Here is a 27613-nt window from a genome sequence, read left to right on the forward strand (position 1 = left end):
TTGCAATTTTTTCCTGATCCCAAATAAATTCACCTTTGCTGGAGAAATATCTGGCTATCTGTTTTAGGTCAATATACAGTAACTGTCTGTGTCATGTGATAGTAGTTTTCAAGTTTTTGTAGTAATATACATTTTCATTTAAAATGATTGACATATAAAATAAGTGATTCAGTTTTATTAAGTATATTAGTTAACAACAACAGAGTTGCTGTGCAAACAAGACAGAAATCCTAAAGATGGTATATGAATGATGGAGATCTGGGAAATGCCACCTTATGTCATGATACAATAAGAATTGTTCTAGACAGTGCGTAGAATGACACAGGAAACAAATCCAAGTTTTATCCCTTTAATACCTCATAGCTCCCTAAAAAGGTTTACTTGGCAACTGAGATCTAGAAGTTCCACATATAATACCTTTAAAAAATACCTTCTACTATACAAAATCTACATTGGAAAATGTGGGGTGAAAGAAAGGTTCTCTTATTAGAACCAAAGGCTCACTTATTTTGTAAGCATTTGATGATGATGTCTACCAAGTTTCAGGCCTTGTTATGGATATTACATATGTAAAATCCAATGAAATTCATTCCTTACTATCAAAGATGTTACAGTCAATAGAGGGCAGGAGGAGGCAGATTATATAAATATAAATGCTCAACAAAGGGTAGGAAGTGCTGAATTAGGAGTCAGGGGAGGTCCAAGTAGGAAATCAAAGGAAAGAAACAGGGGAAGAGCAACCCAGGAAATATGCTAAGCTGGCATGTCAATAGAAATAGAAGGAAAACCATGAGAAAGTAAAAATATTCACCTGTACATGACAATTCCATTGATCATTGAGTTCACATCCTTGATTCTGTTGATATAAGCCTGAACAACATCTATGCATTTCACCTGCAAAATATAATAATTTAGTTAGCAGGTGTTTATTTATTGAACAATTCATCTGTTCAACAAGTACTTAATGAAAGTTTGGTATGTGCATCAACCACTTTTTATTTGGGACATCTTCAGTGAATTATCTAGTACAGTCCACTGTGAGGAGATAAAAGATGTCTACCTTGAAGCTAAGTAATCAATAGTATACCAGTATTAGAAGGCTCTGATTGATAGGTAGAGATAAAAGGCATAAACTCCCCTCTAAGTTGATGACATATTTAAGATCATTTATAAATAAAAATGGAGTAACTATGATTCAGGCAGACAAAATGGAGCAAGGTAACTACTGTGGATGTTATCTTAGACATTCCTACATCACTGAGAACTTGAACTTTCTGAACTGTATCAAACTCAAGGACCACACCAGCCATTTTCAAAACAGTATCTGCTAGGGGGGTGGGTATAGCTCAAGTGGTAGAGTGCATGCTTAGCAAGCACAAGGTCCTAGGTTCAATCCCCAGTACCTCCTCTAAACATAAATAAATGAATAAACCTAATTACCTCCCCCTGATTAAAAACAAACAGTATCTGCTAGCAACTGCTAGCTGCAATCTGATAGGTTCAAACTCCCCACCCCACTTCACAACTATGTAATCATTATCATTTCAAACTCCAACCTTGCTTAACAACCACCCTTACTTCTTACTAGCTCCATTTGTAATTCTTGACAAACAACTTAAGTAACTAACTGTGGCCTTGCAGTTTTTAACTTTATAAGGTTCTTCCATTTTATAGTCTGGTGGAACACAATTTAGGTGCTTTCTTGGATTCGTACTTCCTCTGCTGCAATCTTAACAAACCCCAAATAAAAGCTTTTTTTTTTTCCTTTTTCTAGCCTTAACCAAGTCTCCATTCTTGGAATTCTTGGGTAACAAAGTAAATAGAAATTGGAGTTCAGAGATATTATGTATATATACTCAACTAGGGAGTACATTTTCTAGTAAATAACCAGTATCATAATAGGCATCATTTTATAGTAATACCCTGAACCTTAACATTATACATCAGATTTGCAAAATCCAGGAGTTGAGTAGTGGAGACATAAAAGCCCATTAAGGCACAGTTTCTAGATACAATCAGGATACGAAGTTAAATTTGAATTTCAGATAAATAGCACATAATTTTTAGTATAAGTATGTCCTTAACTCTCTGGCTGAGCCAGCTGTCCCAGCCACTCTGGCTGCTATGTTAATGTATGCACTATTTCCACTGCTTCCCATTTCTACACAGCCATCCCCAATTCCTGACACTGGGGCTCAGGAAGTGGTTGGACTGACTTCCTTTCCTCATACGGATCAATTTTAAAATCCTATGTTAGTTACTGGGGCACAGAGACCTGGTGTGGTATTGCCATATAAGACCTGACAGGGCACCCAGTTTGAACCAGGAACCACTCTGGGCACAGGACAATTTCTTCTACATTATCCCATAGGGGACCTAAATTCAAATAGCCAGTAGTATGGGTTTAACAAAATTAAAGAAATCCAGCAAAAAACAAATAAAGACCACCTTTGAATTTTTGGAAAGGATTTATCAGGTCTACAGCAGATTCCAAGGCCCCTGAGAATGCTAGAATGATGAATATGATAAAACTGCAAAAATTAGATGATGTATTTGAAATAAACCCTTCTCAATTGGTAGATGTTGCTCTTAAAGTGTTAAACAACAGGAAAACACTCATTCTGGAAACTCATCCCTTTACCCAAGGTTGCCCTTATAGCCTTCATCATCACCTCACTCAGCTCATGTTTTTGCTTCCTTGATCCTACACTGTCCCTCTTTGTTTTAGAGAAGTTTAATTTACCAGCTGGGTATGTGGGACTTGTATTAGTGCCAAACTATTCTATGCCATTTCTTCACCACCATTCAGCCTACTCAGTAATAAAATGCCACATCTAAAGAAATGGCTTCTGATATTTAGAAACTTAATCAGGTTGCTTTTGAGAGAACAGATTTTTATATTGGTATCAGCAACTTCCACTGACTTATTTTCTATGATGTGCTATTCAATCCTTCCACTTTTTTTCCCCAAGAAGGCTGGAAAGATCATTAGTATGATCCTTGGATATCATGCTTTGTTGGACTTGCTGGCATCTTTGGTATTTGAAAAGTATCATGTACATATTGGAGTAAAATGTGTGTTTGTATCAAGAATATTTGTCTCAGGAGAAATTACAGTTCTCTTTGTTGTATTGGACCAAGTTCTAAAAGGACCAGCATTTATTGCTATGTATTTTCTAATGAGAATAACTGATTCAATACCTTTTGCTGCAGCAATAACTTCATCTTCTTCTATCCTTACAAAGGCATTTCCAAATAATGTGGCTACAGTTTTGGGAAGCCTTGACACTTTTTCTGGACTAGGACTAATGCTAGGGCTTCCTTTAGGTGGCTTCTTGTATCAATTCTTTGCCTATGCAGTGCCTTTTATTTTTCTGGGATACATAGTTCTACCCATCAACATGTACATTATACATAATTATGAGTCTGATCCAGGAAAACAATTAAATAGGACAGGTGCCTCTCATATGGTAAAAAGAGAGAAACATTCTGATGAATGAAGAGGCCCAGGGGCTCCCTTGGACTTGAGGCACCCAATTCCAATTTTCCCACAGAAGCCCTGAGTAACTTTGACAAGTGGTAGGGGCAAGTGGTATGGGAATCCGAGAAAGGCTGCCTCTTTGGTATTTCAACTGGTATTGTGTACTGCTATCAACTCTTTGGGGAAAAAATGGCCAAAATGAAGCCCTGTCAAAATTTGCTGTCTCTGGTCCTTCAAACACTTGAAAAATAGTGATGACATTCAAAGAAAATAAAGTTGAATTACAGGTCTTGCTATTGCCATTAAAAACAATCTAAACAGAAGACTTGGTTTTACCTAGGTGTGTACTTGAATATTCTGTACCTGAGGAATTCTTGGGTAACAAACTAAATAGAAATTGGAGTTCAGACATATTCTGTACCTGAGGCATCTGACCACTGTCACTGTGCCAAACAAAAGAGCAGCTGCAGTGAATGGTTATTCAGCATGCACCACTTACAGAGTTTAGTTTCATCTCTGCATACAGGGTTTTTTCTAATCTTTTTACATATTTAGTGGTTATGACCCAATGTGTCACAAGTTAATTTAACCATAAGTTTAGTCTAAATAAAATATGTAACGTTACTTAAATTTTGAAATCAAATTTTAACTATTTACAGGATTGTTTAAATTCCAGTTTTCCAGACATGTGAGCTTTCCCTTCACTCATCTTGCAGATGCATATTAAGGACTTAGTGTTAGGATCTACATATTTGGGGCACTAAAAGACAAATGACTTACAAATATGTTTCACTCATATTTTGTTCTAGGACTGGCACTGCTATCAATGGAAAGTATTTGTAACCAATCTGTTATTGAGAAATTAATCATATTTTTGCATTTCAGCCAAAATAAAGACTATAGCTAATATTCTGTAAGATACAGCTAATCTTAAAACCTGAAATTCATGTGTTTCATATGATCTGAACAGTGTTTTCCAATTTAAATTAAAAATGCAATATAGATTCAGAAAGCTCCATATTTTTCTAACAACTTCACTTTATACTATTTTGTTGGGTTGCATAAAGAAGGAATTGCATTTGTATTAAAAGCTTAAGAAAGCTATTAGTTGAGTTTACTGCATGAGTTTGAGTTTACATGATTGCAGATGAATGTATACCCATTTAAAAGAAAAGATGGACACTATTTTAAAGTGATCTTTAATATGTTTTTATATAAATGAATTTGAAATACAGTTTACTTTGGTGGTCTTTACTTATAAAGTCCCATAAGTCTTGTATTTGTTTCTCATAAGTGAAACCCTGGACCATGACTTAATGTTAACTCTTTGCTTTGTCTTTTGGGTGGCCTAACCTATATTAACATGAAGGCTGAATATTTTGAAACTTTTTCCCCAGAAATTACAATAATGATTCACTATTAATAAAAGAAGTACTTTTTGTTGAGTTTTCATGGGCATTTATACAGACATGGAAACAAAGGTTACATATTGGAAATATTGGACACAGTCCAAACTTGTTAACCCCTCCTAAAAGAAATTATCCCTCAATTTGGACTGACTAATACTCTCCAAAGTGATAACAGACTGCTCTAGCATAACTCAGTAAGTGTCTAAAATATTGAAAATTAACCGTAAGATAAATTTATCCCAGAATCAAGAAAAACCCAGAAAATGAATTATACATTAAAAAGGAGTATTGCTAAAATATGTTAAGAGTCTAATTTAACTTGGGATAAGGCCTTGCCAGTTGCCCTGCTATGGATCAGAGTGGCTCCCAGAAGCAGGCTTAAATTAAGTCCCTTTGAAATATCGTGTAGTAGGCCATTCCAGGTGTCTCCCTGGGCAGGAGAATCTATAAATGCTCTAAAAGACTTAGCAGTTGTAAATTATGTTAAAACTTTAGGCACTTTACTAAACTCTGTTCATGAGTTTGCCTCCAACAGGCCTGCCTATCCAACTGAAGTAGTCTTACAACCTTTCTGACCTGGAGACTGAGTCCTACTTAAAACCAGAGAAACAAGGGCCTGAACATCAGCTGACTACAAGGTGGAGAGGGCCACACATGGTATTACTATGCACTCATCTGTCAAGTTAGCTGGAGTAAAGCTGTGGAGTCATCACACTTGGACTAAAGCAGCACCACCGTCATCAGAATCAAACCCAATCCCTGAGAGGCCTGAGGAGCAATGGTTTTGTGAACCCTTAGAAGACAAGGTTACTCTTTTAAAAAGATAAGTATTGAGATTATAATTTCATTGTAGCTTGAAAAAGGTCAACCTATTTGTTTAATCTTATCTAAATGAATAGCACAGGAATCTCGTGTAATTATGGTACAGTAAAAAATTAACATTAATAGATATATATAGGGAACTGGAACCAAAACTCCAAGTTCAACAAAGTACTAAGAAGTTTTGTCAGGTTCAAATAGTTGTAAATAAAGGGAAAAAAAGATTATTATACTACTGACTAAAGATTCTAAGGAATGTTCCCAGTCCAAAGCTAATCAATTCCATTCCATAATCACCCATTCATTGCCCCTGTTCAGCAGGAAGTTGCCAGAATGGTTGTTACACCTTTTCCCACAAGATTGTGGAATGGACATTGACAGTGGGGAATTGTAATAGAAAAGAAAAAATCTGACTCCATATTAGATCTGTTCCTTTGGCTTTAAACCTATGCCCTGTTTTCTAGGCTTAGTCTTGCTGGCTCTGCACTTTTTCTAAAAGAATGTTGCCTATAGCCTGAAATATACAGGATAACCTATTCTCAAGGCGCTAGCCTTGAAGGATATTAAAACTTTTGCACTCTTATAAAGATAACAAGTTGCAGAATAGAGAATAACATTTGTTTTGTTGGAGGTTTTATAAAGGGACACCATGAACTGAACCACATGGACAGCTGCGAGAACAAAGGATTCCAAGAGGAAAGAATTCCTACACCAAGAAGTTTGCAACAACCAACCACACTCTCTGCCCTTTTTAGTATAAAAGGATCTTGAATTCTGACTTGGAGAAGGTGGTTCTCCAGGACATTATTCTGCCATCTTCTTGGTCTGCCAGCTTTCCAAATAAAGTCTCTACTCCTTGCTCCAACACCTCATCTCCTGATTTATTGGGCTGTCATGCAGTGAGCAGAATGAGTTTGGACTTGGTAACAAAAACATTTGACTTTTATGAGGAAGGTGTCAAGACAAGCTGAAGATACCAGTACTTTATAACTTTCTTCACCCAGTGAACAGGATTTACACATTCATATATTCAGGCACAAAAAGATAACATCTGAATGCATATGGGTAACATCTCAGTGAATATATACAATCTGTTGGAATTAATTCTCTTTAAAAAGGTGTCAGTTCCCTCATAGTTACACTTCCATCTTGGAGTAATTTCTTGCTGTTTAATATGAGAGTTGAAGATCAAATATGCAAAGTTTCTAGTACACAGTAGACACTCTGAAATGGTAAATTTTAGAGCCCTAAACTTAACAAAAAATATGACTGGTACTGACCTAATATTACATAAGAAATAGGTTAAATCATTTTTTAGTGACTTCCTCCCAGGCCCTAACAAAGACTGAAAGGAAGCCAGTTTTCTCAAATACTCAGTGGTCTTGGAGCAGTGTTTCTCAGACTTGGCACTACTGACATTTTGAACCAGATAATTCTTTGCTGTGGAGTGAGCTATCCTGTCTGTACATTGTAGTATGTTTAGCCACATTCCTGGCCTCTACCCACTCAATGCAAGTAGCATCTTCACCAACTTGTAACAACCAAAAATGTCTCCAGACATTGTAACATATCCCCTGGGGGACAAAACTGCCCCAGTTGAAAACTATTGCTCCAGAGAAAGAAAGAAAATGTCAAACAATTTGTAACAAAGAAGGGCAGATGTTGTTAATACCCACATTGTGGGAGGCAGAACCTTGGAGAAACTGAGGGAAATCTAAGACAAAAAAGACTTTGTATCCTGTCCAATTCTCCACTTCAGAATACTTTTTTAAAAATAAACTACATGTAGATAATCTCTTCTCATGGGTAAGCATAAAAATTATTAATGGCTCTTTTCAAAAAGTGTGATGATAGTAATAACAGCTAAGACTCATACAGGACTATTATGTCAGGCAGTACTTTTAAGAGTTTTACATTTATAAACTCATTTAATCCTTTCAAAACTCTATAAGGTAGATTCTATTATCAAGTGTATATTTCTTACAGAATATTGGAGGCACAACAAGTTTATGGAATGTTTCCAAGATTACATAGCTAGATTAGTAGGAGAGCTAGGATTTCTAAACTCAGGCAGTCTGTCTCCACAGCCCACCCTTCTAATCACTGTGCTACACAGTCTGCTCTGTGCCAGGTGCTTGATGTGCACTATCTGCAATTTCCATAGCACACCTTCTCCAGGATCTCACAGGTATAGAGAGGTAGACCAAAATTTTCACTACATCTCATTGTCTTTCCACTACATCTCACTGTCTCCCCAATTGTTAGGAAAAGAATGAATGGAGAATAGGGGGTTGAAGGTGATACAGGAACCAAATAGAAAATATCACTGAAATGTTACCAGGAGTGTAAATTAGCATTCTAGATTACTGTAATAAAACAATGAGGAAAAGCAAATGAGAGAACAGAGTAATAAAGACAAGAGGAAAATATAGAAATAATACTATGGTCCACTATCTTTGGGGAACTAGCTACCAATATGATACAGAAATAGATGGCCCTGCCTGAACAACTCTAGAGAGAACAATTGAGATGCTTAAATCTTTGGATTAAGAATTTCCATCAATATTTGTGTTTGTGCAAATCCTTTTACCTCTGTTCCCTCAAATGTAAAATGGAGATATTACCTAGATAACTGCATGAGTGAGAAAAGATATGTTTAAGCACCAGCATGATATTTGATATGTACTATGGTTAGCCACTCTATTATTATCCTAGAACAGGAACTACATTTCTTCAATTAAAAAATCCCTTAGACAAGAAGCGGCAAGTAGACCTAGGATAAAAAGAAAGAAAGGGAGGGTGAGAAGGAGAGAGAGAGAGAGAGAGAGCGCCACTGACTGAGAGTCAGTTTGTAAACCACTTCTGAGAGAGAGACATACACAGAGATACAGAGAGACAGATAGAAAATTTCCAAGACTGAAAATCAGCTTATAAACTGCACCTGATTTAGCCCAACAGAATTATTACGCTTAAACAGGACAAATGGACAAGGATGAGTGGTGCCAAAATAGTCCCACTGATATCCACAGCAAATGCCTGGGTATAAGTATACTACAACTCCCAGAAGTCGCCTTTCATCCTCAATGAATGAATGCCTTTCCTATGTCGCCCTAGTAGAGGATGGAAAGGAAATTGATTTCCACCAAACGCAAACTCGTTACCGCAACAACCACTATCACCGAACTTCCTGTAGTTGTCCAGAGAAAGACTTGTCCCCCACCCTCTTTTGATTAGCCTCCATAGCACTCTCACCTTCCTCTGTCGGATCAGCTTGGCCAGCTGCACCCCAGAAAGCAGGAGTAATGGTTCAGTCACAGGCCTGGTCGTCCTTGAGCTAAACCTGGGGCTGCCAAAGGCTCGAACAGCTTGGCCAACGAGACCTATGAAAAAGCCAACAGCCTGCAGGAGCAGCAACTGGATTCTGACGGTGAACAGAGGTGCCATCGCTGCCTGGATTCCGCAGGGTCCTAGTGCTTGAGGGTTGCGTGCACCCTGGGCAAAAGGAAAATAAATTACTAAGCAAGGAAGTGTTTAGGAATCCCTTCCAAGTCCAGTATTTACCCACAATTCCACAGGGGCTTATTTGTCATCACCTGCTGGGCTCTGGGCCAGAGATAGGGGCGGAGTTGTCTTCCTAGCATGGCCTGTGTGCCGTGAAACTCTTTGTTACTGCTAGAGTAATCCAGCCCAGAAAATGAGATATAAAACACTGGCTTTGGAGTTCCCAACTCTGCCACTAGGTGGCGTTGGCCAACTTACACTTTACTTCTGGCAGTCAGTTTGCTCTTATGAAAACAGGAGAGTAATTATCCCCACATCAAAAAAAAAAAAATCATGTTAAACACTAGATAATCAAACACTTAGCACAATTCATGGTAAATAGTGTGATTTAAGTGATTTTAACTATAATTTATTGCATTTGTACCTGTGAAAAAAGTGATGTAAATATACCTTTGTATGTACTTGGTATGTTCAACAAACAACTAAATAATAAGCATATATATATTACGTATATCCATATACTTTAATCCTTAGAAGATCACAGACAGTACTGATGAATATCAGATTTCCACCCAGATCTCTCTCCTAAACTCCAGATACTTGAATCCAATGCCTATTTAACACTTCCATATGAATGTTTCAGTTTCCTTCAAACTCAGCATGTCCAAAACTCATCATCTTCCCAAACCTGCTGCCCCTCCAGGTTCATGAATGATATTTTCATCCACCCAGTCAGCCATGCCAAGAATCTGGGAATCATCCCAGATTCTTCCTTTTCTCTCATCTTCATGAATCATCACTAAGTCCAGTAAATACCTTTCCCTCCTAATTCAGCCCTAGCTCAGATCTCACTGACATTTACATGAACTTCTACACATAACGAACTGATCACCCTGCCTTTGTTTGGGATGTTCTTTCTAATATGCAAATCCAATCATGTTACTTCCATGCAGTGACTGCAGTAATTCCCAGTTTTCCTCAGGTTCAAGCCCCATCTACTTTGGTATTCAAAGATCTAATAATTGATGTCTGAAAACCCTTGTAACTCATCCCTAGCCCATTCCATCACTCACATGTTCCTACTCAATTGAACTATTTGAAGGGTCTCTTTCCCCTCCATATCTTTGCATATGCTTTCACAAGTCCCTCTCCATCTGGCTCAGGACAAGTACCACCTCCTCCAGGAAATCTCTGAACTCCCAAACAGGTTTGGTGCCACTTTATTGTAACCCCACACTCCACAGATTAACAATATCACAGCATTCATAACCTTAGAATTAGGTTATTTACATGTTAGACTTTTGTGTCTACTCCTTACCTAGATGTGAACTCCTTAAAGAACAGGGTCATTCTAATTCATCTTTGTTTTGTAAGAGCCCAACACAGGGCTTGGCATGCAGTCAGTACAAGTTTGTAGTTTGAAGGTATGAGTTTATCAAAGAGTGACTGATGTGAAGATAAGACTTAAGCTTGGCATTTATGTCCTGGGTTAAGTGAAATGGAAGAGTAATTCTAGGCATTTACTTTTCACTTGCATTCTGAAGTTGTCATTGCCGCACCTCTAGCCTAGATGGAAGCACCTAGTGGAATGTAGGGTAATCATAATAGGAACATCTGACAGATCCAGTAAAATCATCTAATAGAGTAGATTGCCATAATCTAGGCTCCATTACAGTTTTAAGCAAAATCTGTAGCTGAGTGAAACTTCTGTACCAAAGTCTTTGTCAAAGTGAAAAAGTGACTTACTTTTGATACATTATTTATATTGTAAATGACCATTATGTGACTCTGTGATACAGAGAATGCTCACTGATGGAGCACTGACTAGGTAGATCTGGATTCAAATCCTAGACCTACCACTCATTATGTTTGCAACCTTGTACAAATCACTTAATGTCTTTGTATTTCCTCATCTGTGAAATAACATTAACAGCTACCTTATAGTGTTATGAAGATTAAATCAGATACGAATGTAAATCTTCTGACAGTGCCTCTTAAGTGCATCAAAACTCTTTATATTTGTTTGTACTAGGCAAAGAAACAGAAACACTCTAATTTTAAGGAAAAGAGATGGGAGAAACTACATTTTGTTCCAGAGGAGAAAATAAAAGAAATATTGTGTGTTTGCTGGGCAAGGTGGTATGAAAGTCAGGGGGATTTATGTATTTCCACCATTCATTAGCAATCAAAAGTGGAGACTCAAAAGTTATCCTTGACTCCTTCGTAAATCTTTTTCCACTATAGATCTTATGTCCTTACTGTGTCTGTAACCTATTCTCTACTTTCCGCTCCCACTGCTACTTACCTGAATTATGTAATACTTTCCTAATTGGTGTTACATTGCCTTCAATCTGTCCCTTTTTAAAAACCATGCACTTCATTTAAATTTTATTTTTTTCAGATAAAGTAATTTATGCTCCTATTAATACTATATATATTTGGCCTGCATTTTTATCCCCGTGAAAGAGGGTAGTATAATCTTTGCCAATTTCATAGGTGAAGAATTGATCCTCAGTGTTATTTAAATTTATATTTATTTGATTTAGAGTGATGATGAACACCTTTTTATATGATTAATGGTCATTTATATCCCTTCTATTGTGATTTACCTGTTCATGTCTGCTGCCAATTTTTCTATTAGATTTTTAACTTTTAAAAAATTAATTTGTAAGAATTCTTAATATAATAAGGGTTTAACCTTGTATATTACTTACATATTTATAATGTCCCCAGTAAGTTATCTAACTTTTAATACTATTAAAAGTTATTCAAATGTAAAGATATTTTAAATATTTGTGTAAACATATCAGTTGAATTTTCCCTTTATCATTACATCCACCAATATTATCCTTAGTATCCTTTCCCAATTGTATATCAGTAACAATTCACATATATTTTCCCTGTTTTTTTGTGACTTCCTTTTTTGCAAAGAGTTTTTGTAAAAGATGCACATAGATGCTTTCTTGGAGTTGGGACCATTAGGGCATGGAGACTGCTGACTCTCCTAGTTTTACCTCCTGCCAATTTCTCACACACACATTCATTGCTCCAACTAAAGCAAACTATTTGCAATTCTCTAAAATAGTGGTCTCCAAAATGTAACTACTATTTAAAATAATTAGCATGCTCACTAATATATTTGTATATATCTATATATAAACTATAATGTTCTGTGCTAATACAAATGTTAAGATTATATTATATGGACTAATATTAAATGTACATTATGGAACAGAATGATATGAACAAACAAGCAAAGAACACAGAAAAAAGACAGAAAGAAAGACAGACAGAAAGAAAGGAACAATGGAAGAAATTGAAGAATATGATTTTTTTTCATTTATTAAGTAACCACTATGCTAGTTTCTAGCATTACATGAGTGAAAAAGATAGACATATTTCTCCTCTCATAAACAGTTATCCAGACAGTTAGAAATTAAACCAAAAAATCATACTTCTTTTCAAATAAAAACTTGGTAAACTCTACAAAAGATATTATAAGAATAAAAAATAGGGCACTTAACATGGATGGTCAGAGAAGACATCTCAGATTTTATTTTTCAATGAAGTGTAGTCAGTATACAATTTTGTGACAATTTCTGGTGTAAAACATAATTTTTCAGTCATACACATATATACATATATTCATTTTCATAATCTTTTTCAATATAGGTTACTAAAAGATATTTAATATAGTTCCCTGTGGTATACAATATAAACTTATTTAGCTTATATATAATAGTATCTGTAAATCTCGAACTCCCAATTTATCCCTTTATACCACTTTTTCCCCAGCAACCATAACTATGTTTTTATGTTTGTGAGTCTGATCCTGTTTTGTAAATAAGTTAATTTTTTTTAAGATTCCACTGGTAAGTGATATATGGTATTTTCTTTTCTCTTCCTGACTTACTTCACTTAGAATGGCAATAACAAGGTCCACTGATGTTGCTGTAAATGACATTATTTTATTATTTTTAATGGCTGAATAGTATTCCATTGTATAAATATACCACAACTTCTTTATTCAGTCATCTGCCAATGGACATTTAGGTTGTCTCCGTGTCTTGGCTACTGTAAATAGTGTTGCTATGAATACTGGGGTGCATACATCTTTTCAAATTAAAGTTCCCTCTGGATATATGGTCAGGAGTGGGATTGCTGGATCATATGGTAAGTCTATTTTTAGTTTTTTGAGAAGTCTCCATACTGTTATCCATAATGCGTACACCAAACTACATTTTGACCAATACTGTAGGAGGATTCGCTTTCCTCTACACCCTCTCTAGCATTTATAGATTGTGGACTTAGTGATGGCCATTCTGACTGGTGGAAGGTAATACCTCATTGTAGTTTTAATTTGCATTTCTCTGATAATTAGAGATATTGAACACTTTTTCATATGTCTACTAGCCATTCGGATGTCTCATCAGACAATTATTTGCATAAATCTTCTGCCTATTTTTGCATTGAGTTGTTTTTGGGGTTTTTTTTGGTTATTAAGATGCATGAGCTGTTTCTGGAAATTAAGCCCTTGTCTGTTGCATCATTTGCAATTATTTTCTCCTATTTAATAGATTGTCATTTTATTTTACATATGGTTTCCTTTGCTCTGCAAAAGCTTAGAAGTTTAATTAGGTCCCATTTGTTTATTTTTGCTTTTATTTTTATTGACTGGGTAGACTGCCCAAGGAGGATATTGCTAAGATTTATGTCACAGAAGGTTTTGCCTATGTTTTCTTCTAGGAGGTTTATAGTGTCTTTACAGTTTATATTTAAGTCTTTAAGCCATTTTAGTTTATTTTGTGTATAGAGTGAGGGAGTGTTCTAACTTCATTGATTTATATGTGGCTGTCCAGTTTTCTCAACACCACTTGCTGATGAGACTGTTTCTCCATAGTATATTCTTCCCTCTTTTGTCAAAAATTAATTAACAATAGGTCTGTGGGTATATTTCTGCATTTCTCTATTCTGTTCCCTTGATCCATATGTCTGTTTTTTGGCCAATACCATGCTGTTTTGAAAACTGTAGCTCTGTAGTATTGGCTGAAGTCTGGGAACATTAATCCTCCAGCTTCATTCATTTTCTTCAGTATTGCTTTGGCAATTCTGAGTCTTTTGTGATTCCATATACATTTTAGGATTATTTATTGTAGCTTTGTGAAAAATATCCTGGCTAAGTTGATAGAAATTGAATTAAATCTGTAGGTTGCCTCAGGCAGTATGGCCATTTTAATAATATTGATTCTTCCAAACTAATAGCATGGTGTATCTTTTCATTTCATAAAATCATCTTTAATTTCCTTAATCAATATTTTTCAGTTGTCCATGTGTAAGTCTTTCAAAATCTTGGTCAGATTTATGTCTAAATATTTTATTGTTTTGGATGCAATTTTAAAGGGGATATTCTCTTTATTTTCCTTTTCTGATATTCATTGTTACTGTAAATAAATGCAACTGATTTCTGTATGTTAATCTTGCATACTATTAACTTGCCAATTCTCATATCTCTACTATGTTTTGTGTGGAGATTTTAGGGTTTTCTATATATAGTATCATGTCATCCTCATATAGTGACAATTTTGCCTCTTCTCTTCCAATTTGGATCAATTTTCTTTCTTTTTCTTGCCTGATTGCTATAGCTAGGACTTCCAAAATTATGCTGAATATAAGTGGTGAAAGGGGGCATCCTTGTCCTCTTCCAGATTTTAGTGGGAAGATTTTCAGCTTTTCAACATTGAGTATTACTTTGCCTGTGGGTTTCCCATAAATGCAGAAGAATGTTGATTAAGTTGAGGGATGTTCCCCTACACCCACTTTGGTAAGAGTTTCTTTTTTTCACAATCATGTGTGGAATTTTATAAAATGCATTTTCTCCATCTTTTGAGATGATCATGTTGTTTTTGTCCCTTCTTTTGTTGATATGGTAATTGATTTCCATATGTTGAAACATTTTTTGTGCCTGAGATGAATCCAACTTGATCATGCTGTATGATCTTTTTCATGTTCTGTTGGATTCTGTTCACTAATATTTTGTTGAGGATTTTTGCATCTATGTTCATCAGTGATACTGGCCTCTAATTTTCTTTTTTGATAGTGACTTGTCTGGTTTTGGTATCAGGGTGATGGTGGCTCCATAGAATGCATTTGGGAGTACTCTCTTTTTGAATCTTTAGAAACAGTTTGAGAAGGATCAATATGAGGTATTGTTTCTTTGTTTGGTAAAATTCCCTAGTAAAGACATGTGATCTTGGACTTTGGTTCACAGGTGTTATTTTATTGCTGATTATAATTCTGTAGCAGTGATCAGCCTATTCAAGGGGTCTATTTCTTCTTGATTCAGTCTTGTGGGATGATTTCTTACTAGTAACTTTTCCATTTCTTCTAGGATATCCAATTTGTTTACATATATTGTTTATATTATTCTCTTATCATTTATTGTATTTCTGTGCTATTGGTTGTAATATCTCCTTTTCCCATTCTTTTATTTTTTAACATTTTTTATTGATCTATAATCATTTTACAATGCTGTGTCAAATTCCAGTGTAGAGCACAATTTTTCAGTTTTACATGAACATATATATTCATTGTCACATTTTTTTCTCTGTGAGCTACCATAAGAACTTCTGTATATTTCTCTGTGCTACACAGTATAATCTTGTTTATCTATTCTACATTTTGAAATCCCAGTCTATGTGTTCCCACCCCCCGCCCCCTTGGCAACCACAAGTTTGTATTCTATGTCTATGAGTCTATTTCTGTTTTGCATTTATGCTTTGTTTGTTTGTTTGTTTATTTTTTTGTTTTAGATTCCACATATGAGCGATATCATATGGTATTTTTCTTTCATTTTCTGGCTTACTTCACTTACATCCATGTTGCTGCAAATGGCATTATGTTGTCGGTTTTATGGCTGAATAGAATTCCATTGTATAAATATACCACTTCTTCTTTATCCAGTCATCTGTTGATGGACATTTAGGCCATTTCCATGTCTTGGCTATTGTAAATAGTGCTGCTGTGAACATTGGGGTGCAGGTGTCATTTTGAAGTAGTGTTCCTCCTGGACATATGCCCAGAAGTGAGATGACTGGGTCATATGGTATGTCTATTCCTAGTCTTTTGAGGAATCTCCATACTGTTTTCCATAGTGGCTGTATCAAACTGCATTCCCACCAGCACTTGTAGGAGGGTTCCCTTTTCTCCACAGCCTTTCCAGCACTTGTCATTTGTGGACTTTTGAATGATGGCCATTCTGACTGGTGTGAGGTGATAACTCATTGTAGTTTTGATTTGCATTTCTCTACTAATTAGTGATATTGAGCATTTTTTCATATGCCTATTGATCATTTGTATGTCTTCCTTGGAGAATTGCTTGTTTAGGTCTTCTGCTCATTTTTGGATTGGGTTTTTTTTTTTATTGAGTCATATGAGCTGCTCATATATTCTGGAGATCAAGCCTTTGTCGGTTTCATTTGCAAAAATATTCTCCATTCTGTAGGTTGTCTTTTTGTTTTAATTATGGTTTCCTTAGCAGTGCAGATGCCTGTAAGTTTCATTAGGTCTCATTTGTTTATTCTCACTTTTATTTCTACTGCTTGGGTAGACTGTTATAGAACATTTTTGAGATGTATGTCAGATAATGTTTGGCCTATATTTTCTTCTAGGAAGTTTATTGTATATAGTCTTATGATCCCTTTTGAGTTTATTTTTGTGTATGCTGTAAGGGAGTGTTCTAGTTTCATTGCTTTACATGCTGCTGTCCAGTTTTCCCAACACCATTTGCTGAAAAGACTGTCTTTATTCCATGGTAGATTATTGCCGCCTTTGTCAAAGATTAGTTGACCAAAAGTTTGTGGGTGCATTTCTGGGCTCTCTATTCTGTTCCATTGGTCTATATGTCTGTTTTTGTACCAATACTATGTTGTCTTGATGACTGTAGCTCTATAGTATTGTCTGAAGTCTGGGAGAGTTATTCCTCCAGCCTCTTTCTTTCTCTTCAGTAATGCTTTGACAATTCTAAGTCTTTGATGGTTCCATATAAATTTTATTATGATTTGTTCTAGTTCTGTGAAACATGTCCTGGGTAATTTGATAGGGATTGCATTAAATCTGTAGATTGCCTTGGGCAGTGTGACCAATTTAACAATACTGATTCTTCCAATCCAAGAGCATGGGATATCTTTCCATTTTTTAAAGTCTTCTTTAATTTCCTTCATCAATGGTTTATAGTTTTCCGTGTATAATTCTTTCACCTCCTTGGTTAGATTTATTCCTAGTTATTTTATTATTTTGGGTGCTATTTTAAAGGGGATTGTTTCTTTACATTCTTTTTCTGTTGATTCATAAATAGTGTAAAGAAATGCAACTGATTTTTTAATGTTAATCTTGTATCTTGCTAACTTGCTGAATTCTTTGATTAGTTCTAGAAGTTTTTGTGTGGACCTTTTAGGGTTTTCTATATATAGTATCATGTCATCTGCATATAGTGCCATTTTTACCTCTTCTTTTCCAGTTTAGATCCCTTTTATTTTTCTCTCTTGCCTGATTGCTGTGGCTAGGTCTTCCACGACTATGTTGAATAGAAGTCGTGATAGTGGGCATCCATGACTTGTCCCAGATTTTAGTGGGAAGCTTTTGAGTTTTTCACCATTGAGTACTATGCTGGCTGTAGGTTTGTCATATATAGCTTTTATGATGTTGAGATATGCCCCCTCTATACCCACTTTGGTGAGAGTTTCTACCATAAATGGGTGTTGAATTTTATCAAATGCTTTTCCTGCATCGATTGAGATGATCATGTGGTTTTTGTACTTTCTCTTGTTGTTGTAAAGTATTACATTGATTGATTTGTGTACATTGAACCACCCTTGTGTCCCTGGGATGAACCCTACTTGGTCATGATTTATAATCTTTTTTATGTGTTGTTGGATACAATTTGCTAATATGTTGAGCACCTATGTTCATCAGTGATATTGGCCTGTAATCGTCTTTTTTGTTAGTGTCTTTGCCTGGTTTTGGTATCAGGTTGATGGTGGCTTGATAGAATGAGTTTGGGAGTATTCCCTCCTTTTCAATCTTCTGGAAGAGTTTCAGAAGGATTGGTATGAGTTTTTCTTTGTATGTTTGGTAGAATTCCCTGGTGAAGCCATCCGGTCCTGGACTTCTATTTGTAGGGATGTTTTTAAATTGCTATTTCAATTTCATGTCTAGTGATCGGTTTTTTCAAGTGGTCAGTTTCTTCTTGATTCAGTCATGGTGGACTGTATGTTTCCAGAAACTTGTCCATCTCCTCTAGGTTATCCAGTTGGGTTCCATATAGTTTTTCATAATATTCTCAAATGATATTCTGTATTTCTATGTTATTTGTTGTAATTTCTCCAATTTCCTTTCTTATTTTGGTTATTTGTGCTTTTCCTATTTTTTTTTCTTTTGTGTTTGGGCACAGGTTCGTCAGTTTTATTTACTTTTTGAAAAAAACAGTTTTTCATTTGATTATTTTGGGTTTTTTTTAAATTCTATTTTATTTTTTTCCTCCCTGATCTTTATTTCATTCCTTCTGCTGCCTTTTGTGGTTTCTTTGGTCTTTTTTCTAATTTTTTTAGCTGGTGAGTTAGATTGTTTATTTCAGATTGTTCTTCTTTTTTGAGGAATGCCAGAATTGGTATAAACTTCCCTCTTAGCACTGCCTTTGCTGCGTCCCATAAATTTAAATGTATGGAATGCTTCACGAATTTGTGTGTCATCCTTGTGGATGGGCCATGCTAATCTTCTCTGTATAGATCCAATTTTAGTATATGTGCTGCCTAAGCAAGCACTGAGTGTTGGCTCTTTGAAAAGATAAACACACTTGGAAACATTTATCCTAATGTATCAAAATAAAGAGAGAGAATCCATATTAAAAAATCAAATGAAAAGAGGAGAAATTACAGCTGAAGCTACAGAAGTACAAGTGATGGGAAAAGGACACCACAGAAAATTATATCCCAACATACTAGACAATCTAGAAAAAAATGGATAAATTCTTAGTAATATGATATTTTCCACTAGTGAATCAGAAAGAAATAGACAATCTGAACAGACTAATTACTACTAATGTTATTGAATCAGTATTCAAAAATTCCAACAAACAAAAATTCAGGAATAGCTTGCTTCACTGATAATTTCTACCAAACATTCATTGGTAAGTTCTACCAAACATTCAAAGATGAATTAATACCTATGCTTGTCAATCTCTTTCAAAAAATAGAAGAGAAAGGGTATTTTCTAAACGTATTTTTTAAGGTGAGTATTTCCTTGATATCAAAACCAGGCAAGTATGCCATGAAAAAAGAAAATTGCAGTCCAATATCCCTGATGAATATAGATGCAAATATCCTTAACAATATATCAGCAAACTAAATACAATATATTTAACAGATCACACACCACAGTCAAAGTGGTTTTTTTCCAAGGGTACAAGTATATTTCAACATCTTCATGTCAGTCAGTGTAAGACATCACATAAATGAAATAAAGGATGAAATTATATGATTATCTCAATAGATTCTGAAAAATCACTTGGCAAATTCAAGATCCATTTATGATAAAACTCTCAACATAATGGGTATACAGGGAATGTACCTCAACATAATAAACGTCATATATAATGAGCCCACAGCTAACACCATATTCAATGGTAAAAAGTTAAAAATTTTTCTCCTAAGATCAGGAACACAAAAAAGATGTTCATTTTACCACTTTTCTTCAACAAAATTTTGGACGTCCTATCCAGAACAGTTAGGTAAGGAAAATAAGTAAGTTATATAAATTGGAAAAGTAGTAGTAAAATGATTAATATTTATAGATGATGTGACATTATACATGAGAAACCCAGAAAACTCCACCAAAATTTTTTGGAACTAATGAATAAATTCAGAAAATTCAAAGTACAAAATCTGTCCTCAAGAATCTGTAGTGGTTCTTTATACTAATAATTAGCTTTATTCTAATAACAAAAAGAACCTAAGGAAAAAAAATTTACAGTTGCATCAAAAAAGAAAATAATCTCACAGTGAATTTAATCAAAGAGGTGAGAAACATGTATATGAAAACTACAAAACAGAAATGAAAGAAAATAAAAAGACAAAAGTAAAAATAAAGGTATCCCATTGCTCATTGATTGAAAATAGTAATGTTGTAAAAGGTCCATACTACCCAAAGCAATGCATAGATTTAACCCAATACCTGTCAAATTTCCAATGAAAATTTTCACAAAAATAGAACAAACAATCCTAATGTTTGTATGGAGCCACAAATGACCTCAAACAGCCATAGCAATCTTGAGTAAGAAAGAAAAAAAAGCTGGAAGCATTATGCTTCTGGCTTCAAAGTATACTACAACATTATAATATGTAAAACAGTATGGGCTTGACATAGAAACAGACATGTACACAAATAGAACAGAACAGAGAGTCCAGAAATAAACTCAAATATATATGATCATTTAATTTATGACAAAGCAGCCAAGAATATAAAATATAGAAATAATTGTCACTTTAATAAGAGGTGTTGGGAAAACTGGAAGTCATATACAAAAGAAGAAACTTGGGGCACTATCCTCAATCATATGCAAAAGTCAACTCAAAATGGATTAAAGACTTAATGTAATACCATAAACCATAAGATGCCTTGAAGAAAATATAGCTGATAAGCTCCTTGACAAAGATATTAGTGATATTTTTTGAATATGACACCAAAAGCAAATGCACCAAAGCAAAGATAAGCAATGTGGAGTACATCAAACTAAAAAGCTCCTGCTCAGCAAAGGAAAACATCAACAGAATAAAAAGGCAACCTCCTGAATGGGAGAAAAAATTGCAAATAATATATATGATAGGGGATTCATATACAAATTATATAAAGAACCCATACATCTCAATACCAAAAACAATTTGATTTACAAATGAGCAGAAGTTTTGAACAGTCATTTTTCCTCAGAAAATATACAGGTACATGAAGAGATGATCAATAATGCTAATCTTCAGGAAACTGCAAATCAAAATGAGAATGAGATGTTATCTCACACCTATTAGAATGGCTACTATCAAAAAGACAAGAAATAACAAGGGTTGGTGAGGATGTCAAGAATATAGAAATCTTATGCTCTATAGATGGCAATGTAAAATGGTGCAGTCACTATGGACAACAGAATGGAGTTTCTTCAGAAAATTAAAAATAGAATTAACATATGACTCATCAATTCCACTTCCTGGTATTTATCTGAAGAAAATTAAAACATTAACTCAAAAAGATATATGAATGGTCATGCTCTTACAGCATTATGTTTAATACCCAAGATATGGAAGCAAACTGAATATCTATTGATGGAAAAATGGATACAGAAAATCAAAGAAAACCCAAAAATCACCATAAAGGATCATCCCATGAAGTCCACAGAAAGATATATTGTAATTAAATGGTAAAAATTAAAACAGTGAGAGTATTTTTTGAATGGCAAGGGAAATGAAACTTACGTGCCAGAAATTCTCCCATAAGGTTATCTGTTATTCTCTCAGTTGAAACCCTCTGAATCCAAAATGGAGTGAGATATTATGCTAAAAGTGCATACAGAAAAATCTTTCAAGCTATATTAGTATATTTGGTGATATTATTCTTTAAAAATGAAATAAAATAAATAATTTTCCATATAAAATCTGAATGAGTCCATCAATACTAGAAATACCTAACAAGAAATAATAAACAGTTTCCTTCAATTTGAAATAAAGAGATTCTAAAAAGTTGTATAAAAGCATATGGGAGGAATCTTGGCAAGATGGTGGAGTAGCAGGACCTTGAGTTTGCCTCATTTCATGAACACAAGAAAAACACAACCGACTGCTGAACAACCATCAGTAAAAAAGAGTGGAACCTACCCAAAAGGATCTTCTTCAATTGAAGACATAAAGAGAAAACCACACTTGAACAGTAGGAGAGGCATACTCACAAAATAATCATGTTCCATACTCCCCGGGTGGGCAACCCAGAAACTGCAGAATAATTATATTGGAGAAGTTCTCCTACAACAGTGAGAGTTCTGAGCCCCATGTCAGGCACCCCAGTCTGGGAGTCCAACATCAGGAAAAGGAGCCCCCAGAACACTTGTCTTTGAAGGCCAACAGGGATTAATTGCAGAAGACTCACAGGACTTGGGGAACAGAAACTTCAGTCTCTTAAAGAGTGCACACAGAATCTCATGTGCACCATGACCAATAGCAGAAGTAGTGATTTCATAGAAACCTGGGCCAGACCTGCCTGCTAGTTTTTGAAGGTCTCTTGGAGAGGTTGGGGAATAGCCATGGCTCACCCTGGAGACATAAAAGCTGATGGTAAACATCTAGAGGCTGGTATCTTGCTTGGGTCATTAGCACCAAGACCAGCCCCACCCAATAGCTTGTAGGCTTAATTCAGGAATGCCTCAGGCCAAACAACAAATTGGCTGGGAACACAGTCCTACCAATCAGCAGATGGGCTGCTTAAAGTCTTCCTGAGCCCACACCCACCTCCAGACATGAACATGTAAATGGCCCTGCCCACCAGAGGGACAGGACCCAGCTTGACCTGCCAGCGGACAGGTACCAATCCCTCCCTCAGGAAGCCTGCACAAGTCACTATGTCAGCCTCATCCACCAGGGGAGGGAGATCAGAAGCAAGAAAACAACAATCCCACAACCTGTATATTGAGTCTACAAACACAGGCCAGACTCTACCCTCAGACCACCTGGCTCTTGGCCCTTGGGTAATGAGAGGGGAGTGCACTGCTGGGATGCATAGAACATCTCCTAGAGAGGACCACTTCTCCAAGGTCAAGAAACATAACTAACCTATAACATACATAAAAATACAAATAGAAATTTAGACAAAATAAGGTGCCAGAGGAATATGTTTCACACAAAGTCACAAAATATAATCACAGAAAAAGTGTTATGAAGACATAGGCAATCTATCTAAGAAATTTCAGAGTAATGATCATGAAGATGATTAGAGAACTCAGGAGGAGAATTGATACACAGAGCAAGAAGATAGAAGTTTTTAGAAAAGAATTCAAAAATATAAAGAGCAACCAAACAGAGGTAAAGAATACAATAAGTGAAATGAATAATACACTAGAAGGAAGCAAGAGTAGACTAAACGAAGTTGAAGAATAGATGAGTGAGGTAGAAGACAGTAGTGGAATTCACTACTCCAGAACAGAAAAAGAAAAAAGAATGAAAAGAAATGAGTATAGTTAGAGATCTTTTGGACAACATCAAAGGCACTAATATTTGCATCATAGGGTTCTCAGAGGAAGAAGAGAGAGCAAAAGGACCTGAAAAAAAAATTAGAGATAATAGCTGAAAACTTTCCTATCTTGGAAAAGGATAGTCACCCAAGCCCAGGAAGTCCAGAGAGTGCCATACAGGTTTAACCCAAAGAGGAGCTCACTGAGGCACATAATAGTCTTATTGACAAAGGTAAGGAGAAGATATTAAAAGCAACAAGAGAAAAGCAAGAAATAACATAAAAGGGAACTCTCATAAGGTTATCAGCTGATTTTTCAGCAGAAACTCTTCAGGCTAGATGAGAGTGTCACAATATATTAAAAATCATGAAAGGGATCAATTTGCAACCAAGAATATGTTACCCAGCAAGGCGTTCATTCCAGTTTGACAGAGAAATCAAAAACATTACAGAGAAGCAAAAGCTAAAATAATTCAGAAACACCAAACCAGCTTTACAACAAATGCTGAAGTAACTTCTTTAGGTGGGGAAAAATGGTCACAATGAGAAATAAGAAAAACAAGAAACAGAGAAGCTCACCATTAAAGACAAACATACAATAAAGTTAGGAAATCATCCACACACAAACTAATAGGAAAGCTAAAAGACAAAGGTAGTAAAACCATCTGTTTCCACAATAAACAGTTAAATAGTACACAAAACAATTAGTTGTAAAATATGATATTAAAACTAGTCATCATGAGGGTAGGATAATATGAATGCAGGGTATTTAAAATGCATTTGAAATTAAGAGATTAGCAACTTAAAACTATATATATATATATGTATGTATCTCACAGTAACAGCAAACCAAAAGTCTATAATAGATATGCATCCCCCCAAAAAAAGAATCCAAACATAACATTAAAGATAGAGGAAGAGGCCAAGATGTAGGAGTAGTAGGACGCTCGTGGCTCACCCTCTCCCACAGATACACAAAGACTCACATCCATGGACCCACTCAGCCAACCAGAGCACCTGCAGAACTCCGACAGAACATCGTCCTCTTCAGAAGACAAAACGCCAAATTTCTGGTAGGAGAAAAGAAAAATAAAGAAACAAGAAAAGGCAAAACAGTGCAGGAACTGTCCCGCGGGGAGGGAGCGGCAAAGGAGGACTAGTGGTCGTTCGCTGGGTCTCCCCCTCTCGAAGGAGAGGCCAGCGGGACAGAGGGGGAGCCTCTGAGGCTCAGATCTGAATGGAGTAGACATTGACCTACAGAACTAAGTTAAACAGGCACACAGGGTCCCTGCGACACCCAGCCGGAGACCCGAGCCAGCAGCTGGAGGCCGGGACAGGCTGACCGAGTTGGGTGGAGGATGGGGGCAGCTGTACTCAGGCAGCTCCGGGGGGGACTGCAGGGTGCTGCACAATGTGGATGAGTGGTTGCACAGGGCAGAACAACCTGGGCCCTCCATAAAACAGCATGGCTGATTTGCCCTGGGGGAAGGGTGCATACCCGCATCTCTGAAAACCCGCAGAAGGTTTTTGGCGAGGAGAGGTGGGGCTCAGGCATGGCTGCCATATCCTCCAGCGCTTGGCACCCAGGTGGGGGCAGGGGCAAAACCTGAATCCGCACCTGGGGGCTCAGCAGCCTCAAAGGCCAGACGGTGACTTGCTTGCAGTCCAAGGCAGATAGGATCCTTGCGCCCTGGTGTCTCACAGAGTTCGCGCTGCCAGGACAAACAAGGAGCTGAGTTTGGGCACGGAACAGGGGCGGGGCTGTTCCGCGGTCTTCTCGGGGTCCGCCTGCGGAGCACGGACCTGTCTCGGAGGGCTCAGCGGCGTGGAGCACACGGCCGTGCAGAGCTGCGGAGCGACCGGCGCTGTGAGAGTTCGGGTGGCCCCCCCGCCCTGAGGCAGAGCACGAAGTGGCACAGAGCTGCAGAGTGACTGGTGCCAGGAGATGGCGGGTGGCCCCCTGCCTTTCCAACAGGAACGCTGCACCTGACTGCGGTGCTGGGAGGGGGCGCGATCTGCCCACACACGTGGTCAGTCTGCAACATCTGACTGCGGCGTCGGGAGGGGCAGTGTCCAGCTCGCCCACATCGAAGGAGAGCTGCGCCTGACCCAGTGCTGGGAGGGGGCGAGATCTGCTTGCCAACAGGCACTGGGAGCAGCACAGATGAGGGCACAGAGGGCCTCTAGAAACAGCAAGTTGAGTTCGTGAAAGAGAGAGAACACAGAAAGACTTCTAATTAAGAGCACACAGTCTCCAGAAGAACACCCCTCCCCTTTTTTTAATCTGTTTTTACCTGTTATATTTTCTATTACCTTTTTAATGTTTATTTTTAAATAATTATATATCCTCACAGTTTCAATCCCTTTACAATTTTTCTTTTAACATAATGTAATTAATATTATTTTTAAAAATCCACATCATGTCATTTTTATTTCTCTTGGTTTTGATCTCCTGTTATACATAGGTTTCAAATATATTTTTTTCCTCTTCTCTCCTTTTTTAAAGGTTTTTAAGAGACGTCTCAACCCAATTGCTATTCTGCTTCAAATTTCTCTTCTATTATTCATTATAAACTGTTTTCAAACATTTTTTCTTCCCTTTTTTAAAATTCTCTCTTTCTCATATATTTTTACGTGTACTGTTTTTTCTTACTTTTTAAATTTCTACTTTCTGAACAATTGTATATGCTTTTAGTTTTAATTCCTTTTAATTTTTTCATTTAAAGTAGTTATATTACTATTATTTTTAACAACAGACCTGATTTAGTTTTCGTTCCTTTTGGTTGTGACCTCCTGTTATTGATTATACAGAGTTTTCAATTATTGTTTTTTGATCTTTTTTCCTTTTTTTCAGTTTTTAAAAACACGTCTCAACTCGAATGCTAGTCTGATTCAAATTGCTCTTCTATAATTGCTTAAACACTGTTTTCAAGCCTGTTTTTCCTCCCTTCTTTTAAAATTCTCTCTTTATTTTATCTTTTTTATCTGTTCTATTTTCTATTACCTTTTTAATTTCTACTTTCTAAAGAATTGCATGTGCTTCTAGTTTTAATTCCTTTTAAGTTCTTCTTTTAAAGTAGTTATATTATTGTTTTTTAAAAATCCACCTGATTTGATTTTCATTTCTTTTGGTTTTAATTTCCTGTTATTGATTACAGATAGGTTTCAAATACCGTTTTTTGAATTTTTTTCATTTTTATAAAGGGTTTTTGAAAGGACATCTCAACTCGAATGCTAGTCTAATTCAAATTGCTCTTCTATAATTGATTAAACACTGTTTTCGAAACTTGTTTCTCCCTTCTTTTAAAATTCTGTTTCTCTCTCTCTCCTTTTTTTTTTTTTTTTTTTGATTCATTCCTACTTAGGCATTAGATAGATAAATAAATAAATTTTAAGGATCACAATAGATAACAGATACACCTTAAGCCACAGTGACAGATCCGATCAAGAAGAAGAAGCAGAGAAACCATTCCCAATTAAAAGAACAAGAGAAATCCCATGAAAGAATGATCAATGAAATAGACATCGATAGCCTACTAGATCAAGATTCCAAAAAAAGAGTGATCAAAGTACTGAAGGAACTAAAAGATAGTATTTACAAATATAAAATATGTCATAAATGAAATTGAACCTATAAAGAAGAGCCAAGAACAACTGGTAAACTCATTGGGTGAGATGAGAAATGATCTAAAGGCTGAACAAAGCAGACTAGATAATGCAGAGGAACGAATAACTGACCTAGAAGACAGGACAACAAAAAACACCCAATCAGAACAACTGTGAGATAAACAAATAAAAACAAATGAAAACAACATAAGGGACCAATGGGATAACATAAAGTGTACCAATCTTCACATTATAGGGGTCCTAGAAGGGGAAGAAAGATCAAAGGGGATTGAAAAAGGTATTGGAAGAAATAATGACTGAAAACTTCCCAAACTTACAGAAGGAATCACATATCCAAGTACAGGAAGCTCAGAGGGTCCCAAATAGGAAGAACTCATACAGATCCACACCAAGACATATCATAATCAAGATGGCCAGACTGAAGGATAAAGAAATGATCCTACAGGCAGCAAGAGAAATCAAGGAGTGAGTTACAAGGGAACCCGCATAAGGCTCTGAGCTGATTTCTCCACACAAA

At 36.2% G+C, this 27613-nt stretch overlaps 1 protein-coding gene and 1 non-coding gene across 3 annotated transcripts in view; both read right to left on the reverse strand.

Moving 5' to 3' along the window:
• The window catches only part of FAAH2 (fatty acid amide hydrolase 2), a 191875-nt gene extending 182597 nt beyond the window's left edge, over nt 1-9278 (reverse strand). For both annotated transcript variants that reach the window (XM_045512845.2, XM_010949977.3), the window contains exons 1-2: nt 8962-9278; nt 812-894 (exon numbers count right to left, since the gene is read on the reverse strand). In XM_045512845.2, coding sequence (XP_045368801.1) covers nt 812-894; nt 8962-9153 — 275 coding nt within the window. In that variant the 5' untranslated portion in view covers nt 9154-9278. The remainder of the gene's footprint in view (nt 1-811; nt 895-8961) is intronic.
• A 9643-nt stretch (nt 9279-18921) lies between these two features.
• Nucleotides 18922-19028, reverse strand: LOC123615330 (U6 spliceosomal RNA). The gene has a single exon (XR_006722899.1). It is a non-coding gene; the product is annotated as a U6 spliceosomal RNA (small nuclear RNA).
• Between the last annotated feature and the right edge of the window lie 8585 nt (nt 19029-27613).

This window comes from Camelus bactrianus, chromosome X (assembly GCF_048773025.1).
Source record: "Camelus bactrianus isolate YW-2024 breed Bactrian camel chromosome X, ASM4877302v1, whole genome shotgun sequence".
Lineage (NCBI taxonomy): Eukaryota > Metazoa > Chordata > Mammalia > Artiodactyla > Camelidae > Camelus > Camelus bactrianus.